Source organism: Aquarana catesbeiana, linkage group LG08 (assembly GCF_042186555.1).
Source record: "Aquarana catesbeiana isolate 2022-GZ linkage group LG08, ASM4218655v1, whole genome shotgun sequence".
Taxonomy (NCBI): domain Eukaryota; kingdom Metazoa; phylum Chordata; class Amphibia; order Anura; family Ranidae; genus Aquarana; species Aquarana catesbeiana.
The window spans coordinates 191,094,931-191,112,960 of NC_133331.1; the positions used below are offsets into that span (position 1 = coordinate 191,094,931).

At 40.5% G+C, this 18,030-nt stretch overlaps 1 protein-coding gene across 1 annotated transcript in view; it reads right to left on the bottom strand.

Annotated features, from left to right (window-relative positions):
* Positions 1-18,030, bottom strand: part of MMRN2 (multimerin 2) — a 61,840-nt gene that overhangs the window by 18,674 nt on the left and 25,136 nt on the right. Inside the window, exons 3-6 of the mRNA XM_073596735.1 lie at positions 14,970-15,076; positions 14,590-14,664; positions 10,528-10,701; positions 3,222-5,111 (exon numbers count right to left, since the gene is read on the bottom strand). Coding sequence (XP_073452836.1) covers positions 3,241-5,111; positions 10,528-10,701; positions 14,590-14,664; positions 14,970-15,076 — 2,227 coding nt within the window. The 3' untranslated portion in view covers positions 3,222-3,240. The remainder of the gene's footprint in view (positions 1-3,221; positions 5,112-10,527; positions 10,702-14,589; positions 14,665-14,969; positions 15,077-18,030) is intronic.

The following is an 18,030-nucleotide window of genomic DNA, read 5'->3' on the forward strand; positions in this document are numbered from 1 at the left end:
CTGGCTCAGAGCAAAGATTTATGGGAGTGGGATCCTATAGGGGAGGAGTGGAGATGGGGTTAACCCATACGTATGCTGCCATGGAGTCCATCAGGAAAGGAAAATTATGGTAAATATTTGATAAGTATTTTAAGATTAGTATTTAGAGGTAAAAAAAAAAGCACCAAAGCTGCATTGAGAGAAGAGCTTATGAGCATATTTAAGACGCAAACATTTGTGCGTATCAGCTTAAATGTATTTCAGTGGCCAGAATAAATTATTATTCTGCCCAGTAGAGTGCATTTATGCTAAACACCATACATACACAACATTACAGGTATTTTTTTTGCCAAGTTCTGGCAGAAAAAAATCCAGCATATTTGGAGCATAAAGTCACATGCCCATGTATGAGAGGCCTCAAGGCCTGTACACACAATAAGAAAATCGTAAGTAAAATTTGTACGACAAACGATTGGCCGATTATCTGATCGTTAGTTTAGTGCTTTCGACAGCCAATTACGACTTTTCGGATGAGAAAACCTAAAGGTGCATACTAGAACATTTTTATTGCAAGTGAACACAATATCCAATTTTTGTTTAATTAGTACAGTTTTCATGCGCAAAAAAATCGTAAGAGCAAGAATACGCATGCTCAGAAATTAAAGAATACATTGCAAAGCAATTAAACACATTACATCACTTCCGAAGTTGTATTCTGTCGTACAAGAATTTTCGTAAGTTGAGTAACCTCTTCATTTTTTATATGAAACTAGCATGCAAAAAAACCAAGGCAATTATTCATCCGATAATCTCATTGTGTGTACCAGGCTTTACTGTTTATTCTTGACAAGTGTATCAAGTGTTTGGATAGGTTCATATAATTTTAGGGTCCATTCAAACATAAGCATTGTATTGCCGTGCATTAATGCATGTTACAGTACACATCAATGCGCCTTGTGTCAAATTGTCTTCCAGCGCAATACAACTGATGAAAAAACGCACAACTTTTTTTTTTTTTGCAATGTATCTTATCACACAACAGTCCATGGTATATGTGCTGTGATGCTGTGCTTTGTGTGTCGGACTCAACAGTACAATACTTTGGGGTGCCATTCAAAGTGAGTGGCAGTGCACATTGAGGAAGTGTGTTGCCATACAGTGTTGTAATGCAAGTTGCCACAACAAACAAGTGTGAATAGGCCCTCAAACAAAAAAAAAAGCCAGCTGTAGCTTTTAAAAAGATATCAAACAAGATGGAACAAGCCAATTTCTGTGCAAATATGGAAGCTTCTACTGAGTATTTATGAAAGTCATCAAAATCATTATAATTATTGATGATCAAAACATGACCAACAAAATAGTATTTATAAAAAATCCAATTTATTTTCTTTTTTTGCAGGTCTTATACGGAGGACCAGGTGTAAAAATAAAATAAAAGTTTTGTATTTTACATTTGCATCTCTTGGGTTTTCCATGGTATTCCCACCAGGTAGAGTAAGCCTGTCATAATGTGAATTCTGTAATTTCACTTCCTAATTGACTTTCCTTGATTATTGTCAATTTCCTGCCAAGTAAAGATGCTGAAGCAGCTCCAAATTCGAATACACTAATGGAATCCAGTCACTTCCTATAAATAATATATCACACTGGAGTTTGTAAAACATGTCTGCATCCTTGACAATTTATAAAAAGAGATCTAATGTATAAATCTAACAAATAGTGTATAAGTTAATGCAGTGTTTCTCAACCCCAGTCCTTAATGCTTTGGTGATTTCTTGGACTCAATTTGAGTGGGTTTAAGCCTTCCCTTAAACCCTCCTTCAACTGCTACGCAAGATAGAGAAGGAAAGGATTCCAGTCATTCTCATCACACCAAATTGGCTCAAAAGAATGTAGTACACAGAAATAAACTTCTGGCGGACAAGACTTGGCCTCTTCCGAAACAGACCAGACTTACTGGCCAAAGGTTTCCAATTCTATTCTGCTTCACAGTCACTGCTTAAGCAGCATGGTTATTCAAACCAAAGTCCTAAAGAATAGGGATATTTCTGACTCTGGTATTCCTACCTTACTGAGAACAATGCCTAACACTAATCAGCCCCCTCAAAAATGCTTCACTTATCAGGCCCTAGAACAATTTCTGCTAAAACATACCAGTCTTGTTCCACGATCTTAGAGGCACAGCTGGACACTTAAATCTTGGATCTGACTCTTATAAAGCTGATGTCCAGGAAGATGTAAAAACACTAAATAATCTAATTATGCAATCATTAATATACTTTTTTTTTAACTGCTGCTAGTTTATGCCTGTATAACCTTGTACAGCAGAACTGGGGAAAGGGAAAGAATACAGGAATGTAAAAAAGGAGCCTGCAGGCTCTTTGAAATGCCAGAGATTAGGTCATCAGTCTGCTGCTGCTCCTTCAATCTCTAATCACAGGCAGGGACAGGGAAGTGACTATACTGTGTTGCTTATTAGCAGCAGAGAAAAGTTAGGTCAGTCACATGGCTCTGCTGTCTGCCAGGGCTGTGTGAATATTTGGATGAACAACTGTCTGGAGTCCAGCTTTCTATCTACTTTCCCTTTCTACATAAATGTAATACTTTTAGGAGAGAGGAATTGCCTCTGTCACTAACTAATTGGGAATAAATACAGTGGTACCTTGGATTAAGAGCATAATTTGTTCCAGAAGAATGCTTGTAATCCAAAGCACTCGTATATCAAAGCGAGTTTCCCCATAGGAGTCAATGGAAACTTGGATAATTCCTTCCAGTGGCACTGCTAGTGTATGCAATACCGCATGTGGCTCCAGAGACACTCATAAACACTCGGAGACCACTCGGATGCACTCGGAGATACTCAGAAATGGAGTGTTTCCGAGCGGCTCCGAGTGTCACCGGCACCCCCGCACCTCTGGCCAAATGCGGTACTGCACACCCCAGAGGCTTGAATCCCGCTCGTCTTGCGTGACAACGCTTGCAAACCGAGTCAGGATTTTTTTAAAAAACAAAAAACAGCCCGTACTGCGAAACGGTCCTAAACCGCGTTACTCGCAGTCTGGGGTTATACTGTAATGTAATAATCTGCCAACAAAAAGCCTTTTTTTTTCTTTTTCTTTTTTTACTGTTGAAGACAACCATAAATCTACAGAATTGTAATTTAGCTAGCATACATGTTTATGTTCTAATAATTTCTACAAACTCTCATATTTTAGGCTACTCAGTTAAAAAAATGAACGTACCTTGATTTAGTATTCATGTTTAGACAGAGTGGTCATTCCCCTGCTTTTTATCACCTCTTCTATTTTGTAATTCTGATGCTTTCATTTTCTTTTTTGTTTTCTTATCAATAATAGACTGAATCTGAGCAAGGTCGAGAGATACATTGGAGGAAAGTAGAACTTCATAATTTCCAAAGATTTTGCGGAATAACTCTATATGTTCATTATAAAAACCTCTGAGGTTTGCAATGTCCTCTTTAATGAAGGCAATTGAAGAACTGAATTGTTTTAATATAGTTTCAATTGTAGCATCGCTATAAATATTTCTTTCAGCAAAATAAGACTCCAGCTTGCTCATTTTCTCACTAAGATTCTTTATGTCCTTTTTCAAGATGGCAACATCATTATAATCAGACTCATCAGTATCCCTTGATGCTTCGTGGCTTGGTTCCATATGAGCTAAATTGCCTTGCTGGAAAGTACTATAATAGGTCTTTCCCTCAGTGTTTTGTTCAACATTGAAGATGGTGGTTGTAGTTGGTGTATTGTCTTTCTGTATCTGCATTTCCAGGAAATTCAGTCGGTCAGAAATAGAATCAATTGTTATCTGATGCCTGTCTATCCTGTCCACATTATTATTTAGTGTTTCATATATTTTTACTATTGATACATGCATTGCTTCAGGGTTATCTTCTGAGAAAAGGTCTAGAACTTCTTCACCCAGCAGTGCTTCTAGAACTCTCTCATGTCTTATTGCGTCTTTCAATAGAGAACTGAATGAACTGTACAGATGTTTGATATGATTATTAATCTGATCATTTTCTAACCTGAGAATTCTAACGTCATCAGTAAGGTTTGTAGCTTGAGATTGCAGCTGAGTGGTAACAAGCATAAGCTTCCGTCCCTGTTCTTGCTGGGCTGTTAGAGACTGCCGGTTAAGCTGGAGTTCCAAGGAGAGATCTTCAACTGAATTTTGCAATGATATCTTTGAACTTCCTTCTTTTTGTTTCACATCTTCAATCCCATACAAAATGTCCCTATACTGGTTAGAGAAATTCCTCTGTATTTCCACAAGAGCAAGAATGTCTGCATTCATTTTGTGACAGTCACAATCCTTGAAAAGCTCATCAATACTTTCTTGTATACTGGCAATAGTGTAGTTGAGTTCCATTATCTGTCGTTGAATTAAGACTTTGTTTTCCTCCATAATGAGACTTTTCTCCATGAACTGAACCTGTACCCTTTCAGTATTCTTTTTGGTGTCTGTGCGAAGCTCTTTAATCCATTTTTCCAGTGTAGAAATATTCTCAAAAATGACATCTTGCTCTGTTAGTAATTCTTGAATCTCTTTCTCATGCACATTTAGAGTTTCGTTAATCTGGGGACTTGTAATTGATACAACTTCCCCTTCTCTTGATCCACACTGTAAAGTGATATTCTGAGATAAATCTAATAGATCATCCTGAATTTGCTCCTGACCCCTTCGAAGTTCACTAATGCTAAAATTCAAATAAGAATACTGTGACTGTTGCATCTTCAAATTCCTCTTTAACTTCATGTCCATGTCTGTTTTAAGCATGGTGAAGTTAAAGTGGATTACAGTTTGCTGTGTATGAAAATGGTTGGCCATTTCCTGTTTTAGCTGCTCAACTTTGTCAACGTTTTCCTGAATCTTTGATTCAAATTTTGTTCCCAGCTCATAAAGGTCTTTCTTGGGTACAGTGTTCTCCAGGAATGTATCTAATCTCTTTCTGTTCGATTCAACATTTTCAGAGAGGTTCTTGACCATGTTATTCAGATTCTGGAGACTTTTGTTAAAGCTGTTCCACACAGGGTTAAAATGAGCCTTTAGGAAGTTTTCCACATGTGGTAAAAACACATCTCGGAGGAGGCGATCATCTACTTCTAAATCTTTAAGAAATGAAAAACAATGAATATGTGAGTATTTGATATCAACATATTTGAAAGAACTGTTTAGTCTTTAGGGGTGAGCTCAGGCATGTTTGAACACAAACTATATCCTGGGTGTCCAGTGCTCCCCTGTGCCTTTGAGGGGTGGGCTCCCTCCAGGCTCACCTGCCCTCTACCTATCCATTATAATGCATGTGCTTCTACTATGGGGGCTCTCAACATTTAGAGTTAGGACTGCAGATAATACTGGGGTGCTGTGAAGTGGCACAATCTGACAGAAAATAAAAATTCTGTCGGTTATTGTGCACCTGCACTGTCTCGCCGTGACAACAGCTGATGTTAAAATCAGCTGTTGTGTTGTTACGTAGTGCGCATGCGTTGCGCATGCGCTCTTCAGCCTAGGCACTATCCGATGGGGGGCACTTCTTGACAGAACAGGGGCAGTGGCCATTTATTTTGTGATGTTTGAACACAAGCCTGAACCCGCCTGAGCTATCCCACTGAGAAGCAGTCAACAGCCAATCATAGGCAGCGGAGGCATTCCCTACCTTGCATCCACATGTATGCAAGGGGCATGTGAACATATGGCTGGGTACAGGGAGTGCTTTTGTTGCCTATGGTTGGCTGTTTGCTTTGTCCAACAAGCATGAGCTCATCACTACAAATAAACATGGTTATCATGGTCTGAATACAACACATGTTGCTCAATTTGCATTCTTTAGCCAATTGGTATGCACTAGCTAGATTTTTCTTAAAGTGCCTGTCTGGGCAAAAACATTCAGTACATCTGTGCAGTACATTCACGTTTACCCATGTTTTGTTTCATTGAAAATGTTGCAAGAACCAAAGAATACCTCTTGATCCTGCTAGAAATCCAGTGAGCTCTTAACTTCCTGTAAAGAGCTGACAACACTGCATCTGCTGCCAGGGCCGTCTTTTCGCATGGGCACGCTGGGAAGTTGCCCGGGGGCCCCACTTGCCTGGGGGGCCCCACCTGCCTAGCGACCCCAGCCAGGGCCAGACTGGCCTACCGGGAAATTTCCCAGTAGGCTGCCTGCCCTGGGGCCGCTTTCAGTTGCCGCTGCAGCGCTCCGCTCTTTCCCTCTCTCTATCTCCTCCTGTGTATCACGGAGCAGGCTGGGTCTGTGTTTGGCGGCCGAGCAGTAACAAGGTCCAGCCCCCCTAGACCGGCTTGTGTAGTAGTAGATTGAATCAGTGTTCCGCCTATCACACGAGCCGGTCTAGGGGGGTGGGACCTTGTTACAGTGTCGCCGAACACAGACCCACCCAGCTCCGTGATACACAGGAAGAGATGACCGCTGTGTGTGTATTACCAGGCTATGGTGAGTCTATATTAATTGGCACAGTGATGCTGCATTCATGGGCACAGTGAGGGTGCAACTGTGGGCACAGTGAGGATGCAATGGTGGGCACAGTGAGGCTGCATTCATGGGCACAGTGAGGCTGCATTCATGGGCACGGTGAGGCTGCAATGGTGGGCACAGTGAGGCTGCATTCATGAGCACAGTGAGGCTGCAATGGTGGGCACAGTGAGGTTGCATTCACGGGCATAGTGAGGCTGCAATGGTAGGCATAGTGAGGCTACAATGGTGGGCACAGTGAGGCTGCAATGGTGGGCACAGTGAGGCTGCAATGGTGGGCACAGTGAGGCTGCATTCATGGGCACAGTGAGGATGCAATGGTGGGCACAGTGAGGCTGTATTCATGAACACAGTGAGGCTGCAATGATTGGCACAGTGAGGCTGCATTTACAGGCACAGTGAGGCTGCAATGGTGGGCACAGTGAGGCTGCAATGGTGGGCAAAGTGAGGCTGCAATGGTGGGCACAGTGAGACTGCATTCACGAGCACAGTGAGGCTGCAATGGTGGGCACAGTGAGGCGGCATTCACGGGCACAGTGAGGATGCAATGGTGGGCACAGTGAGGCTGCATTCACGGACACAGTGAGGCTGCCTTCACGGGCACAGTGAGGCTGCCTTCACGGGCACAGTGAGGCTGCCTTCACGGGCACAGTGAGGCTGCATTCATGGGCACAGTAAAGCTGCATTTGACGGGCAATCATGCGTGATTGTGTAGACAGGGCCCCAGTGCACTGTATTGCCCGGGGGCCTATAATGCTCTTAAGATGGCACTGTCTGCTGCACCTACATCCCAAACAGCAAGGTCTGTACCTGAGTTCTCTGCTGGACACAGAAACCCTCCCTTATTTGTTATGGAGATAAAGAGAGGGGAAATGATTTGAAGTCCAGCAGAGAAATTATGTTTGGCTTTGCTGTACTTGCAGTGTTTTTTAAGAGACAAGAATAGAGAAACGTGCATTTATTGCAGATACACTATATTATCAAAAGGTTTGGGATGCCTGCCTTTACATGCAAATGAACTTTAATGGCATCTCCATAGGGTTCAATATTGAGTTGACCCAACCTTTGCAGCTATAACAGCTTCAACTCTTCTGGGAAGGCTGTCCACAAGGTTTAGGAGTGTGTCTATGGGAATGTTTGACCATTCTTCCAGAAGCGCATTTGAAAAGTCAGGCACTGATGTGGACAAGAAGGCCTGGCTCGCAGTTTTCGCTTTAATTCATCCCAAAGGTGTTCTATCTGGTCGAGGTAAGGCCAGTCAATTTCCCGCACTCCAAACTCGCTCATCCATATCTTTTTGGACTTTGCTTTGTGCACTGGTGTGCAGTCATGTTGAAACAGGAAGGGGCCATCCCCAAACTTTTCCCACAAAGCTGGGAGCATGAAATTGCACAAAATGTCTTGGTATGCTGATGCCTTAAGAGTTCCCTTCAATTGAACTAAGAGGCCAAGCCCAACCCCTGAAAAACAACCCACACCCTAATCCCCCCTCCACCAAATGATTTGGACCAGTGCACAAAGCAAGGTCCATAAAGACATGGATGAGCGAGTTTGGGGTGGAGGAACTTGACTGGCCTGCACAGAGTCCTGACCTCAACCCAGTAGAACAACGTTGGGATGAGTTATAGCGGAGACTGCGAGCCAGGCCTTCTCACCCACATCAGTGCCTGACCTTAGAAATGCGCTTCTGGAAGAATGGTCAAACATTCCCATAGACACACTCCTAAACCTTGTGGACAGCCTCCCCAGAAGAGTTGAAGCTGATATAGCTGCTAACTGTGGGCCAACTCAATATCGAACCCTACAAACTAAGACTGGCATGTCGTTAAAGTTCATGTGCGTGTACAGGCAGGTGTCCCAATACTTTTGGTAATATAGTGTATGTACAGAAATACATTTAAATGCATTAAGTGATCATCTAAACAGAGATTATTGCTTCATGTTGTTAAATTACTATCGCGCACTTAAGAATGTTGGAATAAAACGGATTAAAATAGAAAAAAGGCATCAGTACACAAACCTGAGCATTCATTCAATGCATGGCCAATGACAGACAAGTTCACATGAGTTGTTAATTATTGGTGTCTTGAAAAAAATAGTTATCCTAAACATACTGTTTAGTATACTGGTCAGGGCTGTATTTTCTATAACAGCATTTATGGGCCAGTGTTACAGGGGACACCACCAAACCTAAACATTTACAATGGGTATAGAAAAGAATCACCCCCCCCCTTTAAAATAATCGCATTTTGTTGCTTAGCAGCCTGAAATAAAGATAGACACCATTTTTGTTTTATCCAGCTGTATTTACTCAGTGCAGCTTATAATATCCAAGTGAAAGATATAACACCAACATGTCAGAAAACAATTTTAAAAATTCAAAAACCGAATCACTGAGTTGGAAAAAGGATCACTCAGCTCTTAAAATGACTTGTAAACTCATTCAGTTGTAGCTAATCTCCTCCTCAATGGCACTCAAAGCCATTTGACTTTCAACTGTGATTAGCTGTAGTCATTTTGATTAGCTCAGCATGAAAAGAGCTTTCCTGGAGCATTTCAGTCCCTGGTAGTGCAACTGAAGCAAACAATCAACTATGGTTGGCAAGGCACTGTCAAAAGATCTCCAGGATAAATTTGTAGACAGGCACAAGTCAGAAGCGGGATACAAAAAAATTTCAAAGGCTTTATCAATGCCTAGAAGTGCAGTGAAGTCTATTGTTAAGAAGTGGAAGGAATTTGGTAGAACACAGACTCTCCCTGGATCAGGACATCACTCCAAACTGGATGACAGAGCCAAAAGGGAAACTGGTCAGAGAGGTTACCAAGAGGTCTACAGTAACACTGAAGTAGTTGCGGGAATATATGACAAAGTGTGGTCACTGTGTTCATGTGACAACAATATCACAAATTCTCCACAAATGTGGCTTGTATGGTAGGGTTGCAAGAAAAAAGCCACTCCTCAAGAAAAGCCACATGCAGCCATAACTGAGCTTTGCCAAAATGCACCTTGAAGATTCTGAGGCCACATAGAAAAAGGTGTTAGGGTCAGATGAGATTAAAATTGAATTATTTGGCCTCAACACCAAACGATATGTTTGGCAGAAATCCAATACAGCTCACTATCCAAATAACACCATTCCTACAGCAAAGCATTGAGGTGGTAATATTCTGTTATGGGGGGGGGGTTCTCTGCAGCAGGGACTGCCCTTGTCAGGATAGAAGGAAAAATGTATGGGACAAAATACCGTCAAATTCTTGAGGAACATCTGTTGCCCTCTGCCAGAAAGTTGTCAATGGGAAGAATTTTTACCTTCCAACATGACAATGATCCAAAGCACACAGCAAAAATGACCACAAAGTGGTAGAAGGAGAAAAAGGTGAATGTCCTTGCATGGCCTAGTCAGAGGTCAGACTTAAACCCCATTGAAAATATGTGGAGTGACTTGAAGAGTGTAGTCCACAAATGGTCACCATCAAATTTAACTGAACTTGAGCAGTTCTGAAAAGAAGAGTGGGCAAATATTACAAAGTCTAGATGTGCAAAGTTAGTAGAGACAAATTCCAACAGACTAAAGGCCGTAATTCACGCAAAAGGTGGTTCAACAAAATACTGACACGAGGGCGATCCTTAGATTAAATACAGCTGGATAAAATGAGCTGCAAAGGAATAAAATGTTTTATTATATATATATTTTTTTATAGGGGATGATTCTTTTCTATACACTCTGTATAAATTGTGATCACTTTTTCCTTATTCTGTTTCCCTCTTCTCTTCATCTTTGCATATGGCTTAGTTCAGCAAAACCATTATAGAGGAAAAATGACAGTTCATGCAAGGGAATCCACAAACATCTTACAACTGAAAGAATTTTGCATTGAGCAGTGATCAAAAATGTGATCGAGTCAGAGGTTGGTGAGCAGTTATGCAAAATGCCTACAAGAAGTCCACTTTTCTTCTATAATTTCATTTTAAACAGTAGATGCAACAGTGTATGATTTTGCCCCCCCTAAAAAGAAAAGCTTTCTCTATTTACCTTTATCTTTGGCAGTGTCTGTTTCGTTGTCGCTCATAATAAAGTCAGTAGAAATGTTATGACCCAAAGCATTCTGTAGCTCCATGAGATGACTGGTAGCCTGGTGAATGTCATTCTGTATATCCTCCAGCAGACTTTCTTGGCTTTCTACTGCTTGAATGATTTCTGTTACCTCTGAAAAACAGTACATGATGACCATGTGTCTAGACAAGATCATGGGGGCTGCCAGGTGTCTGGAATTCCCCAGTAAAGGAAGACACATTCTGAAGTTGAAAAAATTAGGGCTCATACCAGTCACTGCATTGCAACCCAATGGTTGGTGTTTGGTGCATTGTGACCCAGATCAGCGCACTGATGATGTGTGAGCTCAGTGGATCACACTTTTTTAAAAGAACTTTATTGAGATGTCACAGACATCTCATAATATTAAATTGCCAGCCAAGCAGTGTGCGGCAGTGGTTGGCCTAGTGCTGTGCTGAAAATAAGCACTGCATGCAGTACTTTTTCTCAGTGAATCATGCCTGCACATCACCACAACCCAGTGGACTGGGCACATTGGAGATAAGTTATTTTGCCTTGTTCATGCTGTGGGACTGCACTGGAAAATCTGCCCAACACAGTCCCACCGCATGTGATATGAATGTACACAATTTGAGTTGTCACCAAAACAGGAATAGAGGGGAAATCCTGTGGCAACTGTCTAGGAGTGGATTTCCTTCTGAATGGAAATATATCTTCTCACTTTCTGTTAAGTCTGCAGGAATGGGAAGTGAAGCTCCTTGATGAGACTCAGATGACAAAAAAAAAAACACAGCAACTTTAACTTTACTCTATCCACAATAGAAAAAGCTTTAGATATACTTTAAGCTACTTACCTAGAGCAAGTAGTAGATGACATTTACTGAAATTAAATATTGGTTTTAAGTGGATTGATCTTAAAACCTAAGTTTAGCTAACATGAAAAAAGGGACATAACTTACAGGTAGTAGTATGTGTCCCTTGTGTTGATTCTTCTTTCAGAAGAAAGCTCCTTCCTGAAGAAATGGGCTTTACGTAGAAGATATCTATGTGTCAGAATCCTTGATGGAATACTATATCTAGAATATGTTTGTGTGGTGATCTGCAATATGACGAACACAGTATATTATTTCCACCTGGCTCTGTAATTCTGCCATATGGGGCTATTTTAAAGATTAAACAATTACTATGAAATGCTTTGAATAAAGTTTAATAAATTTGAATGCACTTTTGGTGTGGTACCTATAAACTTCTACATTAGTTGTTTTTTGTTTAGGGACTTTTGTTTGATATATACAAATTCTACAGGATGTGGCACCAGTAAAGCCATAAGGCAGTTGAGGGAGACATGTTTCCCTTTGCTCCTTCTCTTCTCAACCTATTCTCTTATGTTGCAAAACACTTCTTGAGTTATTAAAAAAAATGCAAACATGCTGAGTAACTTACAGTGCCTTGAAACTGTATTCATACCCCTTTAAATTTTCCACATTTTGTCATGTTACAACCAAAAATTTATTTTTTTGGGATTTTATCTGATAGACCAACACAAAGTGGCACATAATTGTGAAGTGGAAGGAAAATGATAAATGGTTTTCAAAATATATTACAAATAGATATCTAAAAAGTGTGGCGTGCATTTGTATTCAGCCCCCTTTACTCTGATACCCCTAACTAAAATCTAGTGGAGCCGATTGCCTCCAGAAGTCCTCTAAGTAGTAAATAGAGTCCACCTGTGTGTAATTTAATCTCAGTATAAATACAGCTGTTCTGTGAAGCTCTCAGAGGTTTGTTAGAGAACCTTAGTGAACAAATGGCACCATGAAGGCCAAGGAACACACCAGACAGGTCAGGGATAAAGTTGTGGAGAAGTTTAAAGCAGGGTTAGGTTATATAAAAATATCCCAAGCTTTGAACATCTCACAGAGCACTGTTCAATCTATCATCCAAAAATGGAAAGAGTACGGCACAACTGCAAACCTACAAAGACATGGCCGTCCACCTAAACAGACAGGCTGGGCAAGGAGAGCATTAATCAAAGAAGCAGCCAAGAGGCCCATGGTAACTCTGGAGGAGCTGCAGAGATCCACAGCTCAGGTGGGAGAATCTGTCCACAGGACAACTATTAGTCAAGAAGCCATGTGGAGGACACAGCAAACATGTGGAAGAAGGTGCTTTGGTCAGATGAGGCCAAAATTGAACTTTTTGGCCTAAAAGCAAAACACTAACACTAACACTGCACATTACCCTGAACACACCTTCCCCACCGTGAAACATGGTGGTGGCAACATCATGTTGTGGGGATGCTTTTATTCAGCAGGGACAGGGAAGCTGGCAATCTTAGAAGAAAACCTGTTAGAGTCTCCAAAAGATATGAGACTGGGGCGGAGGTTCACCTTACAGAAGGACCCTAAACATACAGCCAGAGCTACAATGGAATGGTTTAGATCAAAGCATATTCATGTGTTAGAATGGCCCAGTCAAAGTCCAGAACTAAATCCAATTGAGAATCTGTGACAAGACTTGAAAATTGCTGTTCATAGATGCTCTCCATCCAATCTGGCAGAGCTTGAACTATTTTGCAAAGAAGAATGGGCAAAAATGTCACTCTCTAGATGTGCAAAGCTGGTAGAGACATCCCCAAAAAGATTTGCAGCTGTAATTGCAGCGAAAGGTGGTTCTACAAAGTATTGACAGTATCTGACAAATGCACGCCACACTTTTCACATATTTATTTGTAAAAAAAATGGAAAACCATTTATGATTTTCCTTCCACTTCACAATTACCTGCCACTTTTTGTTGGTCTATCACATGAAATTCCTACAAAATAAATTTTTGTTTTTGATTGTAACATGACAAAATGTGGGAAATTTCAAGGGGTATGAATACTATTTCAAGGCACTGTAGGTGCCATTGTATGTGCTAAAGGGGACGTCATTTGTGAACTCATCTCTTAAGTCACTAATCCATATGTTGCATTTTTTTTTATATAATTAAAATGGCCTAGTGTTCACTTTAACTACCTCTGTAAGATTTTACCCCCTTCAAGACCAAGGCATTTTTTGTTATTCCACACTGGGCTACTTTAGCTGGCAATTGTGTGGTCATGCAACGCTACTGTATACACAAATGATATTTGTATAATTTTTTTCACACAAATAGAGCTTTCTTTTGGTGGTATTTGATCACCACCGAAAATTTTGAAAAAAAAAACATAATTTTTTTACTTTCTGCTATTAAACATATCCAATAAAAATTAAAAAAAATATATTTTACTACATGTCTTTGGTAAAAAAAAAAAAAAATCTCAATAAGTGTATATTATTTGGTTTGTGTAAAAGCTATAGCATCTGGTATAGATACTGGAATTTATATTTATTTTATTTTTTTATACTAGTAATGGCGGTGATCAGCAACTTATAGTGGGACTGTGATAGTGTGGCGGGCAATATGACACTGACATCAATACTGGCACTAGTACAGTGATCAGTGCTAATACGATACACTGTCACTGTACTAATGACATTAGCTGGGAAGGGGTTAACATCTAGGGCGATCAAGGGGTTAAATGCGTGCCTAACAATGTTTACTGTGTGTGTTAGGTGATGATTTTACAAAGTTATCATGATTAAAATTTAGTATTTGCAGTTATATAACGAACTGGTCAGACACAATTTGCATCATGGTTCAATATAATTCGATTTTGCCTAATGTACTTTGCAAAAACTATGGCCTTCCATTAAAATCGGCCAGTATGTTTTATCAAGTATGACCAAGAGATTATACTAAGGAATACCCACTCCTTGGATAATTAATGTAATTTAAAAATTGGTGCTTTAAAAACCCTTTAATCTGTTTGAGTTGCCATTAAAACCATATTCTCTTTTATGTTTCTAGTGCTGTATTTGTGAATGAAAGACAGAAGATTGGCCACTGTGGACTGAAGTAGTGTTCTTCAATTGAACAATAATATTCCAATACAGCATTTTTAAGCTTCCTATTGTACACAATGCAAAACATTATCTATTTATGTAGAAGGACCTTACCTGCATTTACTGGGGCTTCCTGTGTTTCCTCAGCTTTAGAAGTGTGTTCCAGAGGAATAGGAATAGAATTCGGATCTGTGTGAAGAGTGAGCCAGATTTTGTATGAGACTAAGCAGAAATAACATCATTTATTGTGTCAGCCATAAAAATTAATTGCAAAGAGCAATAATGGGCAGTAGCCAGTAGTGGTATTTCAGCTCCCATAAACTTAGAGTAATCAAAAAAAAAAATGATGATTGTTGATTGCTCTACCTGTGCTCTATTGCTCTGTGCATATATCTAGTATTGGCTATAATCATAGCTATCTGCCATGCTATATATATGATGATAATCTCCAGTCTCAGAATTAATATACATCAGTCTATTTGTTCTGATCTTACCAGAATATTCACAGGTGGAGCCAGTATATCCAGGGCAGCATTTCCACTCTAAGCTGGTGATAAATTTTCTTTTTATTTCATAAACTGGTCTCTGAGCGAGTCTGTACCTGCAACAAATGAAACAAATAACCTCTACTGAATTATGACTGCTTTTCTGTTATTTAAAAACAAAATCCCAAAATGGTACACCTTCCAAAGGTTTTAGTTGTGGTTGGCAGGGTTTGGTGTTTTTCATTGTGTGTGGCTACAGAATAGAGATCTACCCCTCTCTTATAGACCTACTGTGACTATTGGACCTTACAGTATTATGCACACTGGACATTTGGCTATCTTTTCTAGACCCCTTTGTGCATGAGGCACAACTGTGACCTGAATTTTTTCTGGAGCAATTCTCAATGGTAATATACATAAAAGCCACTCCAAAGAGAGGAACTAGAAAGTTTCACTCAAAGTAACTGTAGGACCAGAAGTAGATCTTCCCACTGTTTTCAATGAGGAGGGATCACATTCTTTCACACACTATTGAAACATCACAGGGAAGGTGTGTTTAATTTACAACCCATTGTGCTGTATGTACAATACTTCAATATAACTGTGTACATAGAAGCTATATGTTATATAAATATTCAGATACACTAAAAATCCTCTGTGTTTTCCTATCATTGGATAAGGTTTCATACACTAGCTTACACTGGCAGCGCCTAAACTTGAGTTTAGGAGCTTTTGCCATTTTTTTGCCAAAGCTCCTAAACTCAACAACAAAAAAGCCTGTTTGTCCATGTACAGCAGAGTTTAGGAGTTACCATGTTTAGGTGAGCTTCAACCTCCTTCTCCTGAATGCGGAAGAATCGTGTTCAGAATAGGAACTTTTTGACTGCTGGCCATGGGAAAATGAGAACCGCTGCAAATATGTGCCACTGTTTTGCTGCATTTTGCGGTCTCTCAAGACCGCAGTAAATGTAGGCCAGTGTACATGAAGCCTTACAGGCTTGTGTTTATAGTGATGATTAGAGGTTATTTTTTGCAGTCATTCTAACGCCTTACAGGTTTCTTTTCTGAACTTGAGAGAATATCTTGTGGATAACATGAATATTGCTCACATAAAGCAATTTTGGCCAGCCATTTTTGTAACACCAGTCAAAATAATCAATGTGCTATTTCTTGGTTTAACCTTACTGCTTCCTGTGTCAGTGTAACTGCTTACTAGGTCATCTCTCTGATCAGTGTGCAGAGGTATTGATCCTGATTAGGAATGGGCCGAATGACCCCCTGTTCGGTTCGCACCAGAACTTTCATACATCGCCAAAGTTCGGAATGGCATAGCGAACCCCATTGAAGTCTATGGGACCCGAACTGTAAAAATCAAAAGTGCCTATTTTGAAGGCTTATATGAAAGTAATCGGGCATATAATGGTTATGGGGGTTCGGGTACTGCCCTGGGGGACATGTATCAATGAAAAAAAGTTTGTAAAAAATGTCATTTTTAAATGAGCAGTGATTTATTGATGCTTAAAGTGAAAGAATAAAAATGGAAAAATTCCTTTTGATATAGTGCCAGGGGGGTCCCCTTAGTCTACCTGTAAAGTGGCACATCTGTACTGTGTAAAGAAGCTGCTGCAGCAATAATTGCATTTATAAAGCCAAAGAAATGACATTTTCCCTGCAAGCTTTCTTTATTTTGTAAGCAACGGCTTGCGTCGCCAGCCTGTATGATGAAGCCACAATGTAGTGCACTGAGTGGGAACAAGATTAGAGATTTTTTTGATTAATTCTGGTGTTTCTTCCACAGACTTTGGATAGTAACAGGGACAGAAAAATTGTTCTTTGGGTGTCGGTGATGCCTTCACACCGTAACCTTATAGAGGTACTCTTGATGAAACCAAGAATTGGCTTGCTGTCAAAAATTGAAATGATATGCACCTGTCAAACAGGTGGGGAAAAATTGGTCTTTGGGTGTCATTGGCGCCTTCACACTGTAACCCTATAGAGGTATTCTTGATGAAAGGAAGAATTAGCCTTGCTGTCAAAAATTGAAATTATGTGCACCTGTCAAACCAGTGTGGAAAAATTGGTCTTTGGGTGTTAATTGTGCCCATGAAACCTACACCAGAAAAATTCTTCCAGGAGAAATCAACACCCACAACGCTAGGCAGCCTAGAGGTCCTGCAGAGAATCCACATCCCAAAAACAATTAATTAGCGACATTGGCATCAGGGTCATCATAGCTGCTGGTAATCCAGGACTGATTAGTTTGATAAATGTCAGACGGTCCACGGAGTCTGTGGGCAGGCACATTCTTTTATCAGTAACAAAACCTCCAGCAGCACTGAATGCCATTTGGAAAGAACACTGGATGCATACTGGGAAAGTTCTGGCCAGTGGCCTATTCTCATGAGCCAGTGGATCGTCGACTGGAAAGCTCTCCATCTCTGTTTTCGCCCCTAATAATCGTCCACCATGCGATGCAGATGCTGCCGATGGGATGTGGAAGCTGACAGCCCTGGGCGGCTAGCACTAAAAAAATTGTGAAATGCATCGCTTAGGCAGCCGCCTTCTCCACCTTCCCTCTCTTGACCAACAGAAGACTCAAAACTAAGTTTTCCACCACACTGTAACCTACCAGAGTCGGGAAAAGCGTGAGATAAACTCCTCCTTAAGGTGTCTTCAAGAGATTTCATCTTCTGCATTCTCTGTGGGGACGGGATGAGTTCTGAGACTTTCTCCTTGTAACGGTGGTCAAGGAGGGTTGCCAACCAATAGTGATCCTTCCCCTTTACACCACGTATTCTTGGGTCCTTTCACAGGCTTTGAAGCATGAGGGAGCCCGTGAACTGCAAATTTGCAGAGGCATGAGAAGCAGACTAAAGTGACACTAAAGTAAAAATGAATGGTCACTCACTACACTCACACTGACTGAACTATCACTAGATTCACACTAATGTAAAGATGAATGGTGGTCACTACACTCACGCTGACTGAACTATCATTAGATTCACACTATATTGATATTCTACACTAACAATAGAATCAGAATAGCACACTAACTGTCTAATAGCACTGA